This window comes from Leptopilina boulardi, unplaced genomic scaffold, assembly GCF_019393585.1.
Source record: "Leptopilina boulardi isolate dan_hultmark-lab unplaced genomic scaffold, ZJU_Lbou_2.1 LbouV2_84, whole genome shotgun sequence".
Lineage (NCBI taxonomy): Eukaryota > Metazoa > Arthropoda > Insecta > Hymenoptera > Figitidae > Leptopilina > Leptopilina boulardi.
In genome coordinates, this window is record NW_026138032.1 from 174,696 (window position 1) to 192,364 (window position 17,669).

Genomic DNA, 17,669 nt, shown 5'->3' on the forward strand with positions numbered 1-17,669 from the left:
ATCTAATTTTACTATTTGCTTTTTTAATTAAATATTTTTGTTTTATAATTCAATATTCTTATAACATTTTGTAAATTAAAAAATAATTATCTAATAAATTCAATAAATTAAATAAATTAATTTAAAGGCAGAAAATTTTAACTCGGAAGAAACATTCATTAATTCGGAAAGTAACATCAGCAGTGAAAGAAAAATTATTGGCGATTCAAACAGCTACACTAGCGCCACAGTTGAACTAATTTAGGCGTGACTCGCTCTAAAGCAGTCTCTGTTTTGACAGTTTATTTCAAATTATTTAATTATTCTGATATTTTTATTGCGTTTGTAAAATTATTTTTAAGCGTTAAATAAAAAAAAATAATTTAAAACACATGGAGTGCTACAGAGCGAGTCACGCCTAAATTAGTTCAACTGTGGCGCTAGTGTAGCTGTTTGAATCGCCAATTGAGAATGATGAAAGATCCCATCCTGAAATTGAAGTTGATGACTTAATGGAGGTTGATTATAAAGAAAGCTCTCAGATGATGACTTCACCTAACAGGACTGACACTATTTTGGAGGATCAATTTTATGTAAATTTTTGCTTCTTATGCTTGAACGAAATTTCAAATTATCATTTTTAAAAATTAAAGTTTTTCTAAAGTTAACCTATTCTCAATGACGTACAACAAAAATTATTATTTTTACTAAAATTTTGCTAAAAAAAGAGAATTGTATTTTTCATTTGATTTTTAAATAAGGATAACGAAAAATTTTTTTCTTAATTTTTTGAAACTATAAAATTTTTTAAAAAACGTATAGATTTTTTTAAAAACGAAAAAAATTAAATGAAATAAAAATCGTAATTTAAATTTGACGTAAATTAACAATGTATTTTTACTAAATTCATATTATTTATTTAACAATTTTTTCATGTGTTTTAGGAATTTCCTTTGGAGATTGGAAGTGATGTTGAACGTATTTACTGTGTAGTTGATTCATTGGCAGAAGATATAGAGGAATGTGTAATTCAAAATAGTGAATCACAATATTTTGAGGTATCACTGTGTATATATTTAAAAAAAAGAATGAGTGGAAAATAACCAACTCATTGTGGTTTTTTTATTTATTTATTTTTATTTATTTTATTATTTTATTTTTATTATTTTTATTTAAATTAATTTTATTCAAACAATTTTCTAAAATAAAATAAAATTTGATGAAAATTTATTTAAATAGGCCGTTCTGAAATATATATGTTACGGTTAAAGTGCGAAATTGGTGAATGTGCACATTAACCGGTCAATGTGCACATTGACCAAATTGGGCATCAGTAGGTAGGTGATTGTGATAATAGCATACGAATTTCTTTGTTTTGTGCACTTTAACCGGTAAATGTACACATTCACCAAATCATTTTGGTTAAAGTGAAAAATAAATATTATAGTATTGATGTTTTGCTACTTTAACCGGTAAATGTACACATTCACCCAAATCGTTTTGATTAAAATAAATTTTGCTGCGTACGAAAAAAAATATATTTATTTATTTTTGCAGGGGCGACTTTCATGAAATTTTGTTTAATTTGACATTTTTTTGCTATTTTTAAAGTATAAAGTATTTTAGAAAATATTGAATTTTGAATAATATATAGATTTTTTGGGATTAAAAAATTTTAACTTTAAATATAGCTACGTAGGAAGAATATATTTATTTATTTTTGCAATTAATATATTTATTTACATTTGAACTTCTATTTATATTTGTCTTCCTACTTCTGTTTATAATTTTCATTTTCATTTATTATAATTCTATTCCTTTAATACAATTTATATTAAATATTATCTTATCAAATTATTAATAATAATATTCATTCCATTTTCACATTTTATATGCATAAAAAAATTATTTAACAAATCACTCATTTCAAATTTTCACATTTACCAACCAAGGCTGGTCAATGTGTACAATCACCAATTTACTTGGTAAATGTACATAATATCTTCCCCAAATGTCCGATTTCTCACTTTTACCAAAATGCCCGGTGAATGTACACATTGACCGGTTAATGTGCACATTCACCGGACTTCGCACTTTAACCGTAACATATATATAAAAAATACAATTTGTTTGAATTACAAAAACTATTAAACTGAGTTTTATCAAAAGTAATAAAAAATAAATTTTCTTAAACTTATTCCCAATAACTTATAAATTGCTTTAATTTAAAATTTTATTTTTTAAGAGCAAAAGAAATATCGATCGGAACCATGAGAAAATTGACACATTAAAATATCTAAGAAAATATTAAATAACGAATTATTATTAAATTAATTCACTAATTATTAATCGAGATAGAGATAAAAATTACTATATAAAAAATGAAAAATAAAATAAATAAATCAATAGTAAAAAATATTGTAAAATTTAAATAAATTAATAAATAAAATAAAACTTAATTAATTACAAATAATTAATGCCCATGAGGAAGGATTTCCGGAAATATTTCCACATGGATAATGATCATTTTAATGATTAACGAATATTTTACAGCCTGAAGCAGATGAGGACTAGGTATTTAATCGACAAATTATTTTTCCCGAAAAATTGTCGGCATTTTCATGCAGTGTGTCCAAAATGCAGTGCATATGTAGGAGAATTCACATCCAAAGACAAAATTTTAAAGTGCACAATTTGTAGGTTTGAAATCGATGTTAAAGACAGCTCATATAGTGACTTCTTTGTTATGCTCGATATTTCTACACCTATTTCTAAATTAATTGAGTCGCATTATGAATTTTACAATTATGTTGTAAACGAGAGAATTCATGAAAAAGGAATATTATGCGATATTTATGATGGAAAGAAATATCGAGAATTTGTAAAAAATTTAAGTGACGCTGATCGAAAGCAGTATGCGTCTGTAATATTTAACACCGATGGAGCCCCTTTATTTAAGTCATCAAAATATTCTATATGGCCTATTTTTTTAATGGTCAATGAGTTACCGTACCACGTAAGAACTCAAGAATTAGTTTTAGCTGGGTTATGGTTTAGAAAAAAGAAACCAGATTTTAAAGTATTTTTGAAACCATTCATTCGGAATATGAAAGATCTTTCAACAAATGGAGTGCAGTGCAATATTAATAATTCAAACATTTTTATTAAAATCTTTGTTTTAATTTGTTGCGTTGATTCTGTTGTAGGTATCACCCAATTCAATGGAATCTTTGGCTGTGGGCAATGCCTCCACCCTGGACAATGGGTTAAAAATAAGGGCAAATCTTCTGGAACTGTAAAATATCCTCTGATGAATCAAGTTCTAAAATATAGAAATGCGAAAGATACTATAAATCAAATGAGAAAAACGGTCAAGTCTAAAAATCATATTAAGGGAGTAAAAAACCCATCACCTCTTATTAACTTGATTAACTTTAACATAATTTTTGGATGCGTACCAGAAAGTATGCATTGTATTGCTGGCATTGCTAAACAGTTCACGACTATGTGGTTCGGTAATTCTAAAAAAAGTGGAATTTTTTCAAAGCAGTTGATTTCCAAAATTGATGATCTCATGCTCAATATTAAAGTGCCCAATCAGTTATGCAGATTAAGTCGCCCATTTTCTAAAAGACAGTTCTGGAAGGCCAGAGAATGGGAGAATTGGGTTTTATATTATAGTATTCCAGTTCTACAAAGTATATTGCCCAATGATTTATTTATGCACTGGGTTTTATTTGTTGAAGCACTATTCCTTCTTTCAAAGGACAAAATTCTAACAACTGAAGTAGATAGAGCTGATAAATTATTATACGAATTTGTTGCTTCGACACAAAAGCTGTATTCCAAAGTATCAATGACCTTTAACGTTCATTTGCTTTTGCATTTAGCAAAAAGTGTTTACGAATGGGGACCAATCTGGTCACACAATGCGTTTGCATTTGAATCTGGAAATGGAAAATTATTAAAAGTTATTCATGCCGCAAAAGGAATCCATCAGCAAATATGTCGTTATATTAGCCTGAAATATAGTGAAATAATTTTAAAAGAAAATGTGTATTCATCTGCGAATTATGATGTAAGAGGATTTTTTGATCAAATTGGTGCAAAATTAGTTCAAAAGACTAAAAAAATTGGTAGTCATAGATACTTTGGAATTACATCAGTAGTCAACAAAACGTAGTTAGAGAAACTGCACTTTCCAGTAACGAAAACGAATTTTTATAAAAAATTAATAAAAGGCTCCTGTTTGTATTTATCATCACTGAAAAATAACAAGCGCTCAAATAATAGTTTCGCACTATTGAAGGATAGATCTTACGTAAAATTAAAATATTTTATTGTAAATTTTGAAACTAAACAAGAATATGCAATCATTCAGAGAATTGAAGTAGAAAATGCTTTGGAAAGATCTTGTCCAATGTTAAGAAAAATTGTTATTGTGACAGATGAAGAATTTTTTGTTCCTAAAGAAAGCATTGTTAAAGTCTGTGTGCACATGAGCATTGAAGATAAACAATATTTATGTAACGTTCCAAATTTACATTTTTATTGAATTTTAAAAAAGAAAATTTTTAAAATTATGAACCTACGTTATAAATTCAATTGAATGTAAAATCAGTAACGATAAATAATTTATGTAGCTCTAATTGATAATACTATTAATTGAAACTACAATTAATTATAATTATTGTAAGCGAATATCCCACACAGTTGCAAAAATTGAATAAGTAATTACAGAGCCCTGTTTAAGAGGTTAATCGACTAAAAATTTTTGGAATATTGAATTCCAATATTTTTATTTCAATATTCTTTAAAAGCTCGCGATGGAAATATTATTTTCAAAAATTTAGAACAATTTCATGCAGTTTTGAGTTTAATATTAAATTTTATCCAATTTAACTTTTGAAAATATTTGTGTAATTATTGTGCTGTGTAGGAGACAAACAATGTGTTAAACTAAAATTAATTTATTTAGAAAATTGTAATTTTTTGAAGAATGTTAAGTTAAAGAATAAAAAATCAATTTTCATCATTAGCAAGTTAATTTGAAATTTATTCATTCAAAATGTGAAAACATAATTACATTGATCATTTAAGTAATTAATTGAATTAAATTAATTATTTAATCATCCATTTTTATATTGGAATATTGTTTTATCTTTATATAGTTCATAATTGCAAGTGCGAAAAGTTTATTTCTATAAAAAGAATTGTTTTAATACACATTTCATACTTTCATTTTTCTCATATTTTAATATTTATATATTAAAAGAATATGAAAAATTCTACTGCAATAAATTGTTTAAAAATAATACAATTTTTTATTAATTGAAAAAATTCGAATTAATTAATTCATTATATATTTTAAAAATTTCATAATCAAAAATAAAATAATACTTGATATCAAAAACGACGTCAGAAATGATATCAGAAATGATATAGGTTCTAGTCCCAAAATCAAACATAATTTTCAACATAAGATACGACGTCATTAATTATGTTCTTCCTGATGTCTTTATTTTTCAAATTTAGAATGAAATTGATGAATTCTACGATACTCAGAGCGATGAAAATTTTTTTAATCCTGAAGAAGAAAGGACTTTGGATTCTGAGTTCATATCACCAGGAAAGAAGTATACTACTTTCGAAGACTTAACCACTATTCCAGATTTCAACGAACCATTGAAAACGCCTGTTGCAGCAACAGTTGGTCAAATATTAATTATGATTATTAAATATGCTTTGATGAATGCTTTAACATTTACTGCGACATATCAGTTATTTTGTTTAATTAATAGCATTTTTATAACGCCTATTATACCGAACACAAAGCATTTTATCGACAAGCTATTTTACCCAAAAAAGGGGTCTACTTTCCACGGAATTTGTCATCATTGTCATGAATATGCTGGTACATACATACCTCTTAAGGATCGTTACCTTACCTGCCAAGCATGTAAAGTTAAAATTAATGTCAAAAAATTGAACTTTAAAGATTTTTTTGTAACGATGGATCTTTCGTCCCATATTAAACACTTAACCCGTTGCCTGTCGCTGACGCATATATGCGTAAAACTAAAACTGTCCAAAAGTGCTCTTTACGCATATATGCGCAACTTAAAAAAAGTGATGAAAACATCTCAAATATTTCTGAAACTGGTTACTCGGGGGTTTTTGGGGTCGCTGATTCCGAATCTGAGGTCGGTTTTTCAAAATTCAAAATGGCGGATCCAATATGGCGGACGACAATTTGAAAATATGATACAATTCGCTTGAAAATAGTTACTCAGGGGTTTTCGGAGTCGCTGATTACGAATCTGATATCCGTTTTTTAAAATTCAAGATGGCGGATCCATTATGGCGGAAAATTTTTCAAAATTGATCGGATTCGACTGAAGCTCGTTACTCAGGGGTTTTCGGGGTCGCTGATTCCGAATATGACATCAGATTTTCAAAATTCAAAATGTCGGATCCAATATGGCGGACGACTATCTGAAAATCTAATGCAATTCGCTCGAAACTCGTTACTCGGGGGTTTTCGGGGTCGCTGATTACGAATGAGACATCAGTGTATTTTAAAAAACTAACATCGAATTAGTAATCAGCGACCCCGAAAACCCCCGAATACCCATTTTTAAGAGAATTACATTATATTTTCAAATTGTCGTCCGCCATATTGGATGCGCCATTTTGAATTTTAAAAAACTAACATCGAATTAGTAATCAGCGACCCCGAAAACCCCCGAATACCCATTTTCAAGCGACATTTAATACAGACGGAGTTCCATTATTTGAGAACTCGACTTCTTCGATTTGGCCTATATATTTAATGATTAACGAGGTACCTTTTAACGTAAGAACCAAGGAGTTAATATTAGTAGGAATTTGGGTTGGGAAAGACAAGCCAGAAATGAATATTTTTCTTAAACCTTTTGTTAGTAAAATGAACGATCTTTCTACAAACGGAGTTCCATGCGTCGTAAATGAAGAGGGGCGTAGTATTAAAATTTTTCCGCTAGTTTGCTGTGTGGACTCAGTGGCCCGTGCACCTGTAGAGGGATTTGTCCAATTTAATTCATATTATGGTTGCCCTATTTGCTTACATGAGGGGGAATACGTTCGAAACTCTCTTAACCCAAAATCTAAAGGATGTGTTAAATATTCTTTATTAAAAGAAACTCCAAAAGTTCGAACTTTGAAGGAAACAAAAGACGATGCAGAAAAGGCTACAGAGAAAGAACCAATTTCAGGTATTAAGTGAAAACCCCCGCTGTTGAATTTAATAAAATTTAATTTAATTAAAGGGTGTGTTCCCGATGGTTTACATATTTGCAGTGGCATCGCAAAACAATTTTGCAAAATGTGGTTTGGGACAAAAAAGAAAGCAGGATTATTGCCTCGTCGACGTCGAGTGATAAAAGGTATTGATGATATTTTGAACAGTATTAAAAGTCCTCATCAGATTGGTAGGCTGACTCGGCCTCTGTCAGAAAAGGAATTTTGGAAGGCACGCGAGTGGGAGAATTGGATTTTCTTCTATAGTATTCCTATTCTTCTGCACGTGTTGCCAATTGAATTAACAATGCATTGGGCTTCGTTTGTAGAAGCGTTTTATATTTTGTCACAACAAGAAATTTTAGTTGCTGATATCGATCGCGCTGATAAACTACTTTGTGAATTCGTATCCAGCACTGAAAAATTTTATTCAAAAATTGCAATGACCTTTAATGTACACTCATTGCTCCATTTAGCTAAGAGTGTATATAACTTGGGACCCTTATCAACACACAATGCATTTGCTTTCAAATCTTGGAATGGGGAATTACTAAGGGGAATTAATTCAGCGAAAGGGATTCATAATCAGATTTGTCGCCGTACAAGTTTGCAGCACAGTTTAAACATGTTAAAACAAAGCTTAATTCTATCTTTTAGTACAAAGCATTTCTTATATTATGTTGGCACCAATATAGTTCATGAAACTGTTAAACTTTCTACTCCAAGATATTTCGGTACCCCTTCATCCGTCAATGCCTTTTGGATTCAAAAGTTAAACCTTTCACCAGATAACACGTTTTCATTTAAAAAAATGGTAAAATTTGGTTGCTTGTTTATGACTACGGAAAAGAATAACAGGCGTTCAGATAATACATTTGCACTGTTATCCGATCGTACTTATGTTCAGCTCAAATATTTTATAGTGGACAATGTTACAAGAAGCGAGTGTGCTATTATAAGAAAGGTCAACGTTATTAATGTTTTCGAGAATGATTATAAAATGATGAAAAAAATTATTAAATTCGGCGAGAATGATTTTGCAGTATTAACGAGTACTATCGTAAGGTCATGTATTCACATTAAACTTCCGCAAAATGAGCATGTATGTGCCATCCCAAATATGTATTCATACTGAAAAAGCGTGAATGACATTGAAACTTTTATTTTTATTGTAGAAAATATGTTCGCTTAAGTTATACCTTGGGAGTAAAAAGAATATTAAAAACAATTGTTAATGAATGATAATAAGAATTGAAGCAGAAATTAATTTTTAAGTGAATCACCACCCAGATAACCAGCGTACTAGTACTGTACCAGCCATGTAACTTCGCATGGTACTACTACTGTACTGGTATGTCGTACTGATAATGGCGGCAAAGCATTGGAAAATCCTAACCTAAAATCTTAATTAGTACGACGTACTAGTATTGTACTAGTATTATACTCGTACGGAGTACTTTGCAAGTTTTATAATTCTAACCGTACGACATACTGTTATTATACTGGGTATCGTACTATTATATGTACATACTTTATTATTTCGTACTAATAAAAGTGGTGCCGTAATTTTCCCCAAATCTCAAATGTCATAATATTCATTTGACATAAAGACAGTTGACATAACCAATATTTGTCATAATTTTTTTAGTCATAATTTTACTTTAGCATAAATTTTAATTGACATACTAATTATTCAGCATAATTCGCATTTGACAGAATGTTTATTTAGTATAAGTTATATTCGGTATAACTTTCAATTGTCATAATTTTTATTTGGCATAATATATATTTGTCATAATCTTTATTTGACATAATTTTCATTGATCATAATTTTAATTTGGCATAATTATCATTTATCATAAAATGTATTTGATATAATGTTCATTAGTCATAACTACTTTTTGACATAATATTTATTGGTAATAATTCTTAACTGGTATAACGCTAATTTAACATAATGACTATTGGACATAATGCTCATTTTTCATAATTCTTAATAATCATAACTATCATTTGTAATAATCACTTTATTATATAATGTTTATTATTAATAATCAGCACTTGACATAACGCTTATTTAGTATAATGTGTATTTGACAGAATGTTCATTTGTCATAATTTGCATTTCACATAATGCTCATTTGTCATAATTCTTATTAGTCATAATTTTCATTTGTCATAATTCTTATTAGTCATAACTTTTATTTGTCATAATTACTGATTGACATAATGTTAACTTTTTATAATAAGCACTTGACATAATGTTTATTTCACATAATTTAAGTTTGACATAATGTTCATTAGACATAATTTTAATTTGACATAATGTTCATTGTTCATAATTTTTATTTGTCATAATTATCATGCAGTATAAAATGTACTTGATATAATGTTCATTTGTCATAACTATTTTATGACATAATGTTTATTTGTAATAATTTTTAATTGGTATAACGCTAAATTAGTATAATGTGTATTTGCCATAATGTTCATTTGTCATAATTTTCATTTGTCATAATTCCCATTTGTCATAACTTTATGTGTCAACGATTTTTTGCTGTATCTTCCCATCCTTGGTTTTTTAATTAGTAGATTGTATATGTTGGTAAAGTAGATCAGGTGGCGCTGTCTAATATTTCTGAAATTAATTCTAATTATTTTTTATTTTATATTTATATATTTTTAAGGATAAGTTTTTTGAAAAGAAAATAATTAAAATTAGTTACTAGTAAGAATTTTATTTTCAAATAATATGATTATATTTTTTAATTATAATCATAGGTGTCTCTAGTATTAAGATATATATTGTAATTTTTAAGAAATGCAAGAATTCGCGTTGTTAAACGGAAAGTTTTAGCAAAAATAATATATATTATTAATTATTAATTCTGTTAAATATTTACTAGCAAGTCGATTGAACAATATAAAAATCTTATAATGTTAATTATTACAGAATTATTAAAAAAAATTTATTAAATTAAAATAAAAAATAATTAGAATTAATTTCAGAAATATTAGACAGCGCCACCTGATCTACTTTACCAACATATACAATCTACTAATTAAAAAACCAAGGATGGGAAGATACAGCAAAAAATCGTTGACACATAAAGTTATGACAAATGGGAATTATGACAAATGAAAATTATGACAAATGAACATTATGGCAAATACACATTATACTAATTTAGCGTTATACCAATTAAAAATTATTACAAATAAACATTATGTCATAAAATAGTTATGACAAATGAACATTATATCAAGTACATTTTATACTGCATGATAATTATGACAAATAAAAATTATGAACAATGAACATTATGTCAAATTAAAATTATGTCTAATGAACATTATGTCAAACTTAAATTATGTGAAATAAACATTATGTCAAGTGCTTATTATAAAAAGTTAACATTATGTCAATCAGTAATTATGACAAATAAAAGTTATGACTAATAAGAATTATGACAAATGAAAATTATGACTAATAAGAATTATGACAAATGAGCATTATGTGAAATGCAAATTATGACAAATGAACATTCTGTCAAATACACATTATACTAAATAAGCGTTATGTCAAGTGCTGATTATTAATAATAAACATTATATAATAAAGTGATTATTACAAATGATAGTTATGATTATTAAGAATTATGAAAAATGAGCATTATGTCCAATAGTCATTATGTTAAATTAGCGTTATACCAGTTAAGAATTATTACCAATAAATATTATGTCAAAAAGTAGTTATGACTAATGAACATTATATCAAATACATTTTATGATAAATGATAATTATGCCAAATTAAAATTATGATCAATGAAAATTATGTCAAATAAAGATTATGACAAATATATATTATGCCAAATAAAAATTATGACAATTGAAAGTTATACCGAATATAACTTATACTAAATAAACATTCTGTCAAATGCGAATTATGCTGAATAATTAGTATGTCAATTAAAATTTATGCTAAAGTAAAATTATGACCAAAAAAATTATGACAAATATTGGTTATGTCAACTGTCTTTATGTCAAATGAATATTATGACATTTGAGATTTGGGGAAAATTACGGCACCACCGCGTAGTTATCTGGGCAGTAAAAAAACATTTTAAATTTATGTTCATTAGAGGGGCTGAATTTTCACTGGCCTTTTAGTTTAGGTTGAAAAAAATACCTAATTTACTTATAAAAATTATACTTTCTAGAATATAAGATTATAATAAATTATATATAAATAAAATGTAAACTTTTTCTTGTTATCTCATCCTTAATTTTTTTAAAGACATTATAAGAATAATTTTATTAAAACTGTTAGTGCACTTATAACAGTGCAATCTTATTATTACACTAGTGTTCCGACTTGTTTATATACATTTATGTATACGGGTCATATTCACTATTAATAGTTTAGAATTTGAAATATTACACTAAAATCTTTGATATATGGCAAGTTTTAAGTTGAAGTAGCAGTATACAACAAAACAATTTTTGCTTGTATTAATACTTAAATTTAAATATCCTTGTTTTACAAAAACATACTTTAATTTTTTAACTCTAATTTTTAACCTATTACATTTAAACTTCAACTCTTACATAACACCTTTTGCAAAATGAAAATTTTTTAGTGAATAATGCAGACAAAATGCTTTTAATTGCATAATTTCTGCGCATACTTAGCGCAGAATTATTCTGTTTTAATACCACAATTTCACACAATTGAGCATGCATAATCTTAGCACATAATCAAAGGGTCTCAAAATATATGTTTTTCTTATCACATATAACATACATTAATTTTTAAACCAGTCTTTCTCGAAATTTCAACTAAAAAGAATGTCTGTCTCATGTGAATAATTTTGTTGATAAGTTGACTGATTTATATTGAAATAATGCTTTATTTTACATAATTTTTTGAAGTTTGACAAAATCCCATTTTCTAAGCAAATAACTTTAGTGCAAAAAGAAAACTATAAAGATTTTGTAAATATTATTTTTCTTCAATTTACATTAAAAACACTTATTATAAATTATAATAAGAAAAATAAATAAAGCTATATATTGACTAAAAAAAAGTTTAGAAATTAAATTAATACTTCTGGAATGCTTTAAATAAAGTATAAAAATCCGGACCGTTTCCGGGGCCGGATCCGGTCCCAGAAACTATGCCAATTTCCGGCGCAGGAACCGATACCGTTTCCGATCTACGATCCTGAGCAGGATCCGACGTCGGGTCCGGTATCGGATACGACATAGTATTCGGTATAGTATCCGGTATAGTATCCGACGTCGTTTACGGGCTCGGAATTTTCAGTAGGGTTATTTTTAATAAAATTTTTGAAAAATTATCATTTTGATAAAATTTTGAAAAATAAAATTTTAAGAAATAGATATTTCTAAAAAAAATTTTAAGAAATAACTATTTTTTTAAATAAAATTTTGAAAAATTAATATCTTTAGTTAAAATTATTATTTTTAAATAAAATTGTAAGAAATAGTTATTTTTAATAAAATTCTTGAAAAATTATCATTTTGATAAATTTTTGAAAAATAAAATTTTAAGAAATAACTATTTTTTTAACCCTCGGAGCACATACTGGGTCACACAGACCCTGTCATTAATTTCAATGAAGTGTAATTTGAAAAGTCGGCAATACAACACGAACCTAAGGCCATATAGTGGTAACTAACTAATAAGGAATAATAAGTAACATGCTAATCCAAAGAAAATAATAAAATTCTAGTAAATATGTTATTAAAAAAGTATAGTTTTAAAAAGTTGTGTCGAAAATCACATTTTTATCGTCTTAAAAGTTACCTTCGTTAAACTACAAAATAAATACCTTTTTTAAAAAATAAAATAAGGTGGTATTTTTTCCCTTATTCTAACACACTTCGAGAATATAAATCCCAATTTTTAGCTTAAAATATTAAAAATTACAAAAGTTACATTTTTTTTTAAACTCAATTTTTTCTTTTTAATTAGTTAACTTTACGAATTTTTTTTCAATATGCAAATAATTTAATAATATTTCTAAACTGCATATTCTTATTTTACAAGGTTCAATGAATAAAAAAATATTTTTTTTGTGTTGATCAGTCCAATAGTTCAAAAATGGGGGAGTTTTGAAAAGTAAACAGGGTCACAGCGACCCAGACTGTGCTACTTGTTCGAAAAAAGAGGTGTGTGCTCCGAGGGTTAAATAAAATTTTGAAAAATTAATATTTTTAGTTAAAATTATTATTTTTAAATAAAATTGTAAGAAATAGTTATTTTTAATAAAATTTGAAAAAAATTACTATTTTAATAAAATTTTGAAAAATTATTATTTTTTGATAAAATTATTATTTTTAATAAAGTTTCAAGAGATAATTATTTTTACTAAAATTTTTGAAAAATTATCATTTTGATAAAATTTTGAAAAATAGAACTTCAAGAAATAGTTACTTTTAATAAAAAAATTTTAAATTTGAAAAATTCATTGTCAACACGCCCCCCCCCCTTTTTTTAGATTTTTTGTCGAGTATGGAATGTGGAGGGTGGCACCTGATCGAGTAAATGATCGTTTGATGTGGTGGGTGGATCCAATCCTAAGGGGCAGCGGCCCTCGAAAGCGGTATACCCGCAGCCAATGGTACCAGGAGTATTCCTGGTGCCAGAGGAATCAGGCTTATGTCTGTCAGGGCTTTTGGGCAATTGTGAGGAAGAAGAAGTATACACATATACATAAAATTTTCTTTTTCAGGCTGTATCCACAATAAGAATTTTCAGCGTTGTTCGCGAAAGGTACACGTAAGTTACGCGAATGTTTTGAAGAATTGCCAACTACTGGAAAAAAAATTTAGCTTTGTTTTGAACGTGGATACATAACCTCCAAATTAATTTCGGTAAAGGCATCGAATAACAAACACAACTTCATAATATTATATTATCGTTACAAAACGCGTGTGAATATAACATGAATTTGTGTATGTTAATGGTTTTGTTGTCCATTCAATGGATGAACGCTGTACAAGTGTATTTTCGGTTAAAAAGGCGTAAGCGTTCATTCCGGCGTTGGTGGGTTAGGCCGCACATTCGTAGTCATATACGACATGCTTGTGGTGGTTACCAAAAGTTATTTATTTACTTCATGAATGAGGACCACGAAGAGTTTTATCGGACAACAAGGATGACACCGGAGGATTTTGAATTATTACACGCGGTTGTAGGACCACGGTTAAGAAAATTTAGTCGTAGACAACCGTTACCAACGAGGCTTCGTTTAGCACTCACTTTAAAGTAAGTATTCATTTTATGAGTTTTCATGTAATTTCTATAGAATTTCTTTTCAATTTTCATCAAGTCTTAGAATAATTTTTATTTATTTTGAGGCATAATTTTACAGTAAAAATTGCATGGATTTTTCACTAGATTACCATATAAAATTTTAATTTTTGAGTAATAAGAGTAAATAATAATAATAATGAAGAAATAAATAGTATTAATAAAGCAATAATAATAATAAAAATAATTTTACGGTCGAATTTTCATAATTTGATATTTTGAAATTTTTTTTTGAAAATATTACTTATTATTATTATTATTTTTAATTAAAAATGTTACTAAAAATAAAGTACTGAATAAGTGAAACATATTTCATTCATTACATTTCTAATTGGAAAAAGGATTTCATTTGTATTTTGTTCACAGCTTTCTAGCTAATGGAGATAGCACAAGAACATCTCAAAATTTTTTTCGAGTAGGACGGTCCACCGTATATAATATAATAAAGGAAGTATGCACTGTAATTTTTTCGGAACTTTCACCCTGGTATTTTCGAGAAAGAACAGCGCCGGAATGGAGAATTATTGCTGGAGGTTTTAGAGGAAAGTGGAATCTTCCCAATTGCGTAGGAGCTTTGGATGGAAAAGAGATCTCCATAATTGCACCCCCCCATTCTGGAAGCCTCTTTTTCAATTATAAAAAATTTTTCAGCATAAAGCTCCTCGCAAGTTGTGATGCGTTCTACAGATTTACTTGGGCTGACGTTGGTGACTACGGTGAGAAAATATTAAATATAAACATGTATAGTATCAGTGAATGACGATAACTATAACTTTTAATTATTTTTTAATTTTAGTACAAAACTTAGTACTAATAAAAATTGTTTAAGAGACAAAAGTTTTAAAAAATTAAAACTTAGATTTATAAACAAGCTTGAAAAATCATTCTTCTAAGTAATCATTTTTTTAGGTTCTCAAAGCGATTTGTCAACCTGGCGAAATACGAATTTTTATCAGGCCTTGAGAAACAACCTCATTGATTTACCTCCGAGGTGCTCTTTGCCCCGTTCGGCAATACAGGTGCCTCATTTCTTTGTGGGAGACGAAATTTTCACGCAAAGAGATGAATACCTCATGACTCCAATTCCACGAAGGTACATCCTCACAGATGAACAGAGGCACTACAATTACAGGTATGTACATGCAGTATATGCAGACAAAAAAGGTAAGATAATTATTTTACAATTATTTTCAGAATTTCGAGAGCAAGGCAAACAATTGAGGTAGCCTTTGGCTTATTAACGTCAATGTGGCAAATTTTAAATCAGCCTTTACGATTCAGTTTGCAGACATGCATGATAATTGTGATGGCAACAATCTGCCTTCACAATTTTGTTCTTACAAGAAGACTACGACGTCAAGAAGAAATGACATTTCCGGAACCTGGAGTTGGTAAGAAAAATAGTGAATTGAAATTCACTTTAAAAAAGTGTATATTAAAAATTTGTTATTATACTTAATTAATAAAAAATTATTTTATACAGCTGATTCAGAATCAGACGAGGAGAATAATTATAATGACGATCACGATGACGATGATAATGAACAGGAAATTCCTAGAAACGTCCACGATCAAATAAATTTATTGGTGGCATACCTGAGTTCTAATGCTGGCAGAATGCAGCAATAAATAAATAAATAATTTATCGAAATTATTTTTCATTTAATGTTCATTAAAATCAACATGATTTTTTTTCTTTTCTTTCGCTATTTTAAACATCATTTTTTGGAATTTATTCTTTCATTTTTATTAAAAAATTTTATTTTTTATCAAAAAATTTTGTTTACATAAAGTCGTGCTTCGTAATATCATACAAGTTTTTCGTCATTGTATTATGAATAAACCTGTAAATACGTGTTCATGGATATGAAGTTACAGTACAATATATGTGTAAATTACAATTTGAATGTGGAAGATATAAACAAAGAATAAATACTTAAAAATTTGTATACAATGTTATTTTCACCAAAAAATATAGAATAGATTTTATGCTGTCGAATGACGTTGTCTTTTTTTATTTTCAATGGCATCAGCAATTGCGAAGAAACAATCTTTTCTTTTGTTTTCACGGACTTTTTTCCAGAATCCCAGGAAAACTGAAACATAATCATTCATTTTTTCTGAACTTCGAATATTGATTTCATCTTCTTGATCACCCTCAGCATTCAACTCCACACTGTCAACGTCATCCACATCTTCACCAACATCAGAATCTATCATTTCTTCTGATGAAACATCATCACAATCGATTGTTTCTATTGCTTCAATATCAGATTCTACTTCAACCGTTTCCAATTCCTTATTTGGTAAAGAATATGTTTCGAAAGAACTGCACAGAAAAAACGGAATGGTTAGGACATCCATATATATTGACAAAATTGATAAATATGGGATATCCATTTATATGGATATCACATCAATTTTTTTTTGTTAAAATATCCACTTCTATAGTTGGCACATCCATGAGAAATGGGCCTGTCAACTAAAAAAATGTATTTATCAATATAACTGGATGTCCCAACCATGTCGTTTTTTCCGTGTGTAAAATAAAATTAATAAAGTTTTAATGTTTCAGAAAATATAAATAAAACATAAATAAATCATCAATAATTAAGCATTATTATCCCAGTGGGCAATGGAACATTGGATGTCCTAGGGACGTCCTAAAGACATCCTATGTCCCCGTATCCACTGGGATATTATTGAAATATCCACTAAAAACTGGTTTTCTCTAGTTTTTTAATTCAAGTCATTGGAAAATAATCTTTAATTTAGGGCAAAAGTAACATAAACACATTCCATAATTTTTGCCTTGAATGTCTCTTTCAAAAAATGCATCACAATTTTAACGAAATAGCTATTTATGCACATACTTGTTATGTATTGGAACTTTTTCCAAAAATTTCATCACATCGTAATATTTAAATTCAACCTCATCCTCTTCAGGGGCTGCAGATCCTGATGGTATATATCTATTAATTTTCCCTCTCTCTTTCATGAAGTCTGTCTTTAGCTTGTCCCATTTTCTTTTAAGACTTTTCACTAATAAAATTATAAAAAAGGCAATTTCAA

General features: G+C 28.0%; 1 protein-coding gene across 1 annotated transcript; it reads left to right on the forward strand.

Annotated features, from left to right (window-relative positions):
- Positions 1-14,442: 14,442 nt before the first annotated feature.
- LOC127290824 (uncharacterized) lies at positions 14,443-16,226 on the forward strand. The gene is made up of 5 exons (XM_051319639.1): positions 14,443-14,552; positions 14,964-15,313; positions 15,507-15,729; positions 15,792-15,988; positions 16,081-16,226. The coding sequence occupies exons 1-5, from the start codon at positions 14,443-14,445 to the stop codon at positions 16,224-16,226; spliced, it is 1,026 nt and encodes a 341-aa protein (XP_051175596.1).
- Positions 16,227-17,669: the final 1,443 nt, after the last annotated feature.

Excerpts from the sequence above, each read along its gene's own strand:
- LOC127290824 (XM_051319639.1), top strand. The coding sequence starts at position 14,443 with ATGACACCGGAGGATTTTGAATTATTACACGCGGTTGTAGGACCACGG. Across the intron at positions 14,553-14,963 it reads CGTTTAGCACTCACTTTAAA|CTTTCTAGCTAATGGAGATA; the intron begins GTAAGTATTCAT and ends TTTTGTTCACAG. Across the intron at positions 15,314-15,506 it reads GGCTGACGTTGGTGACTACG|GTTCTCAAAGCGATTTGTCA; the intron begins GTGAGAAAATAT and ends TCATTTTTTTAG.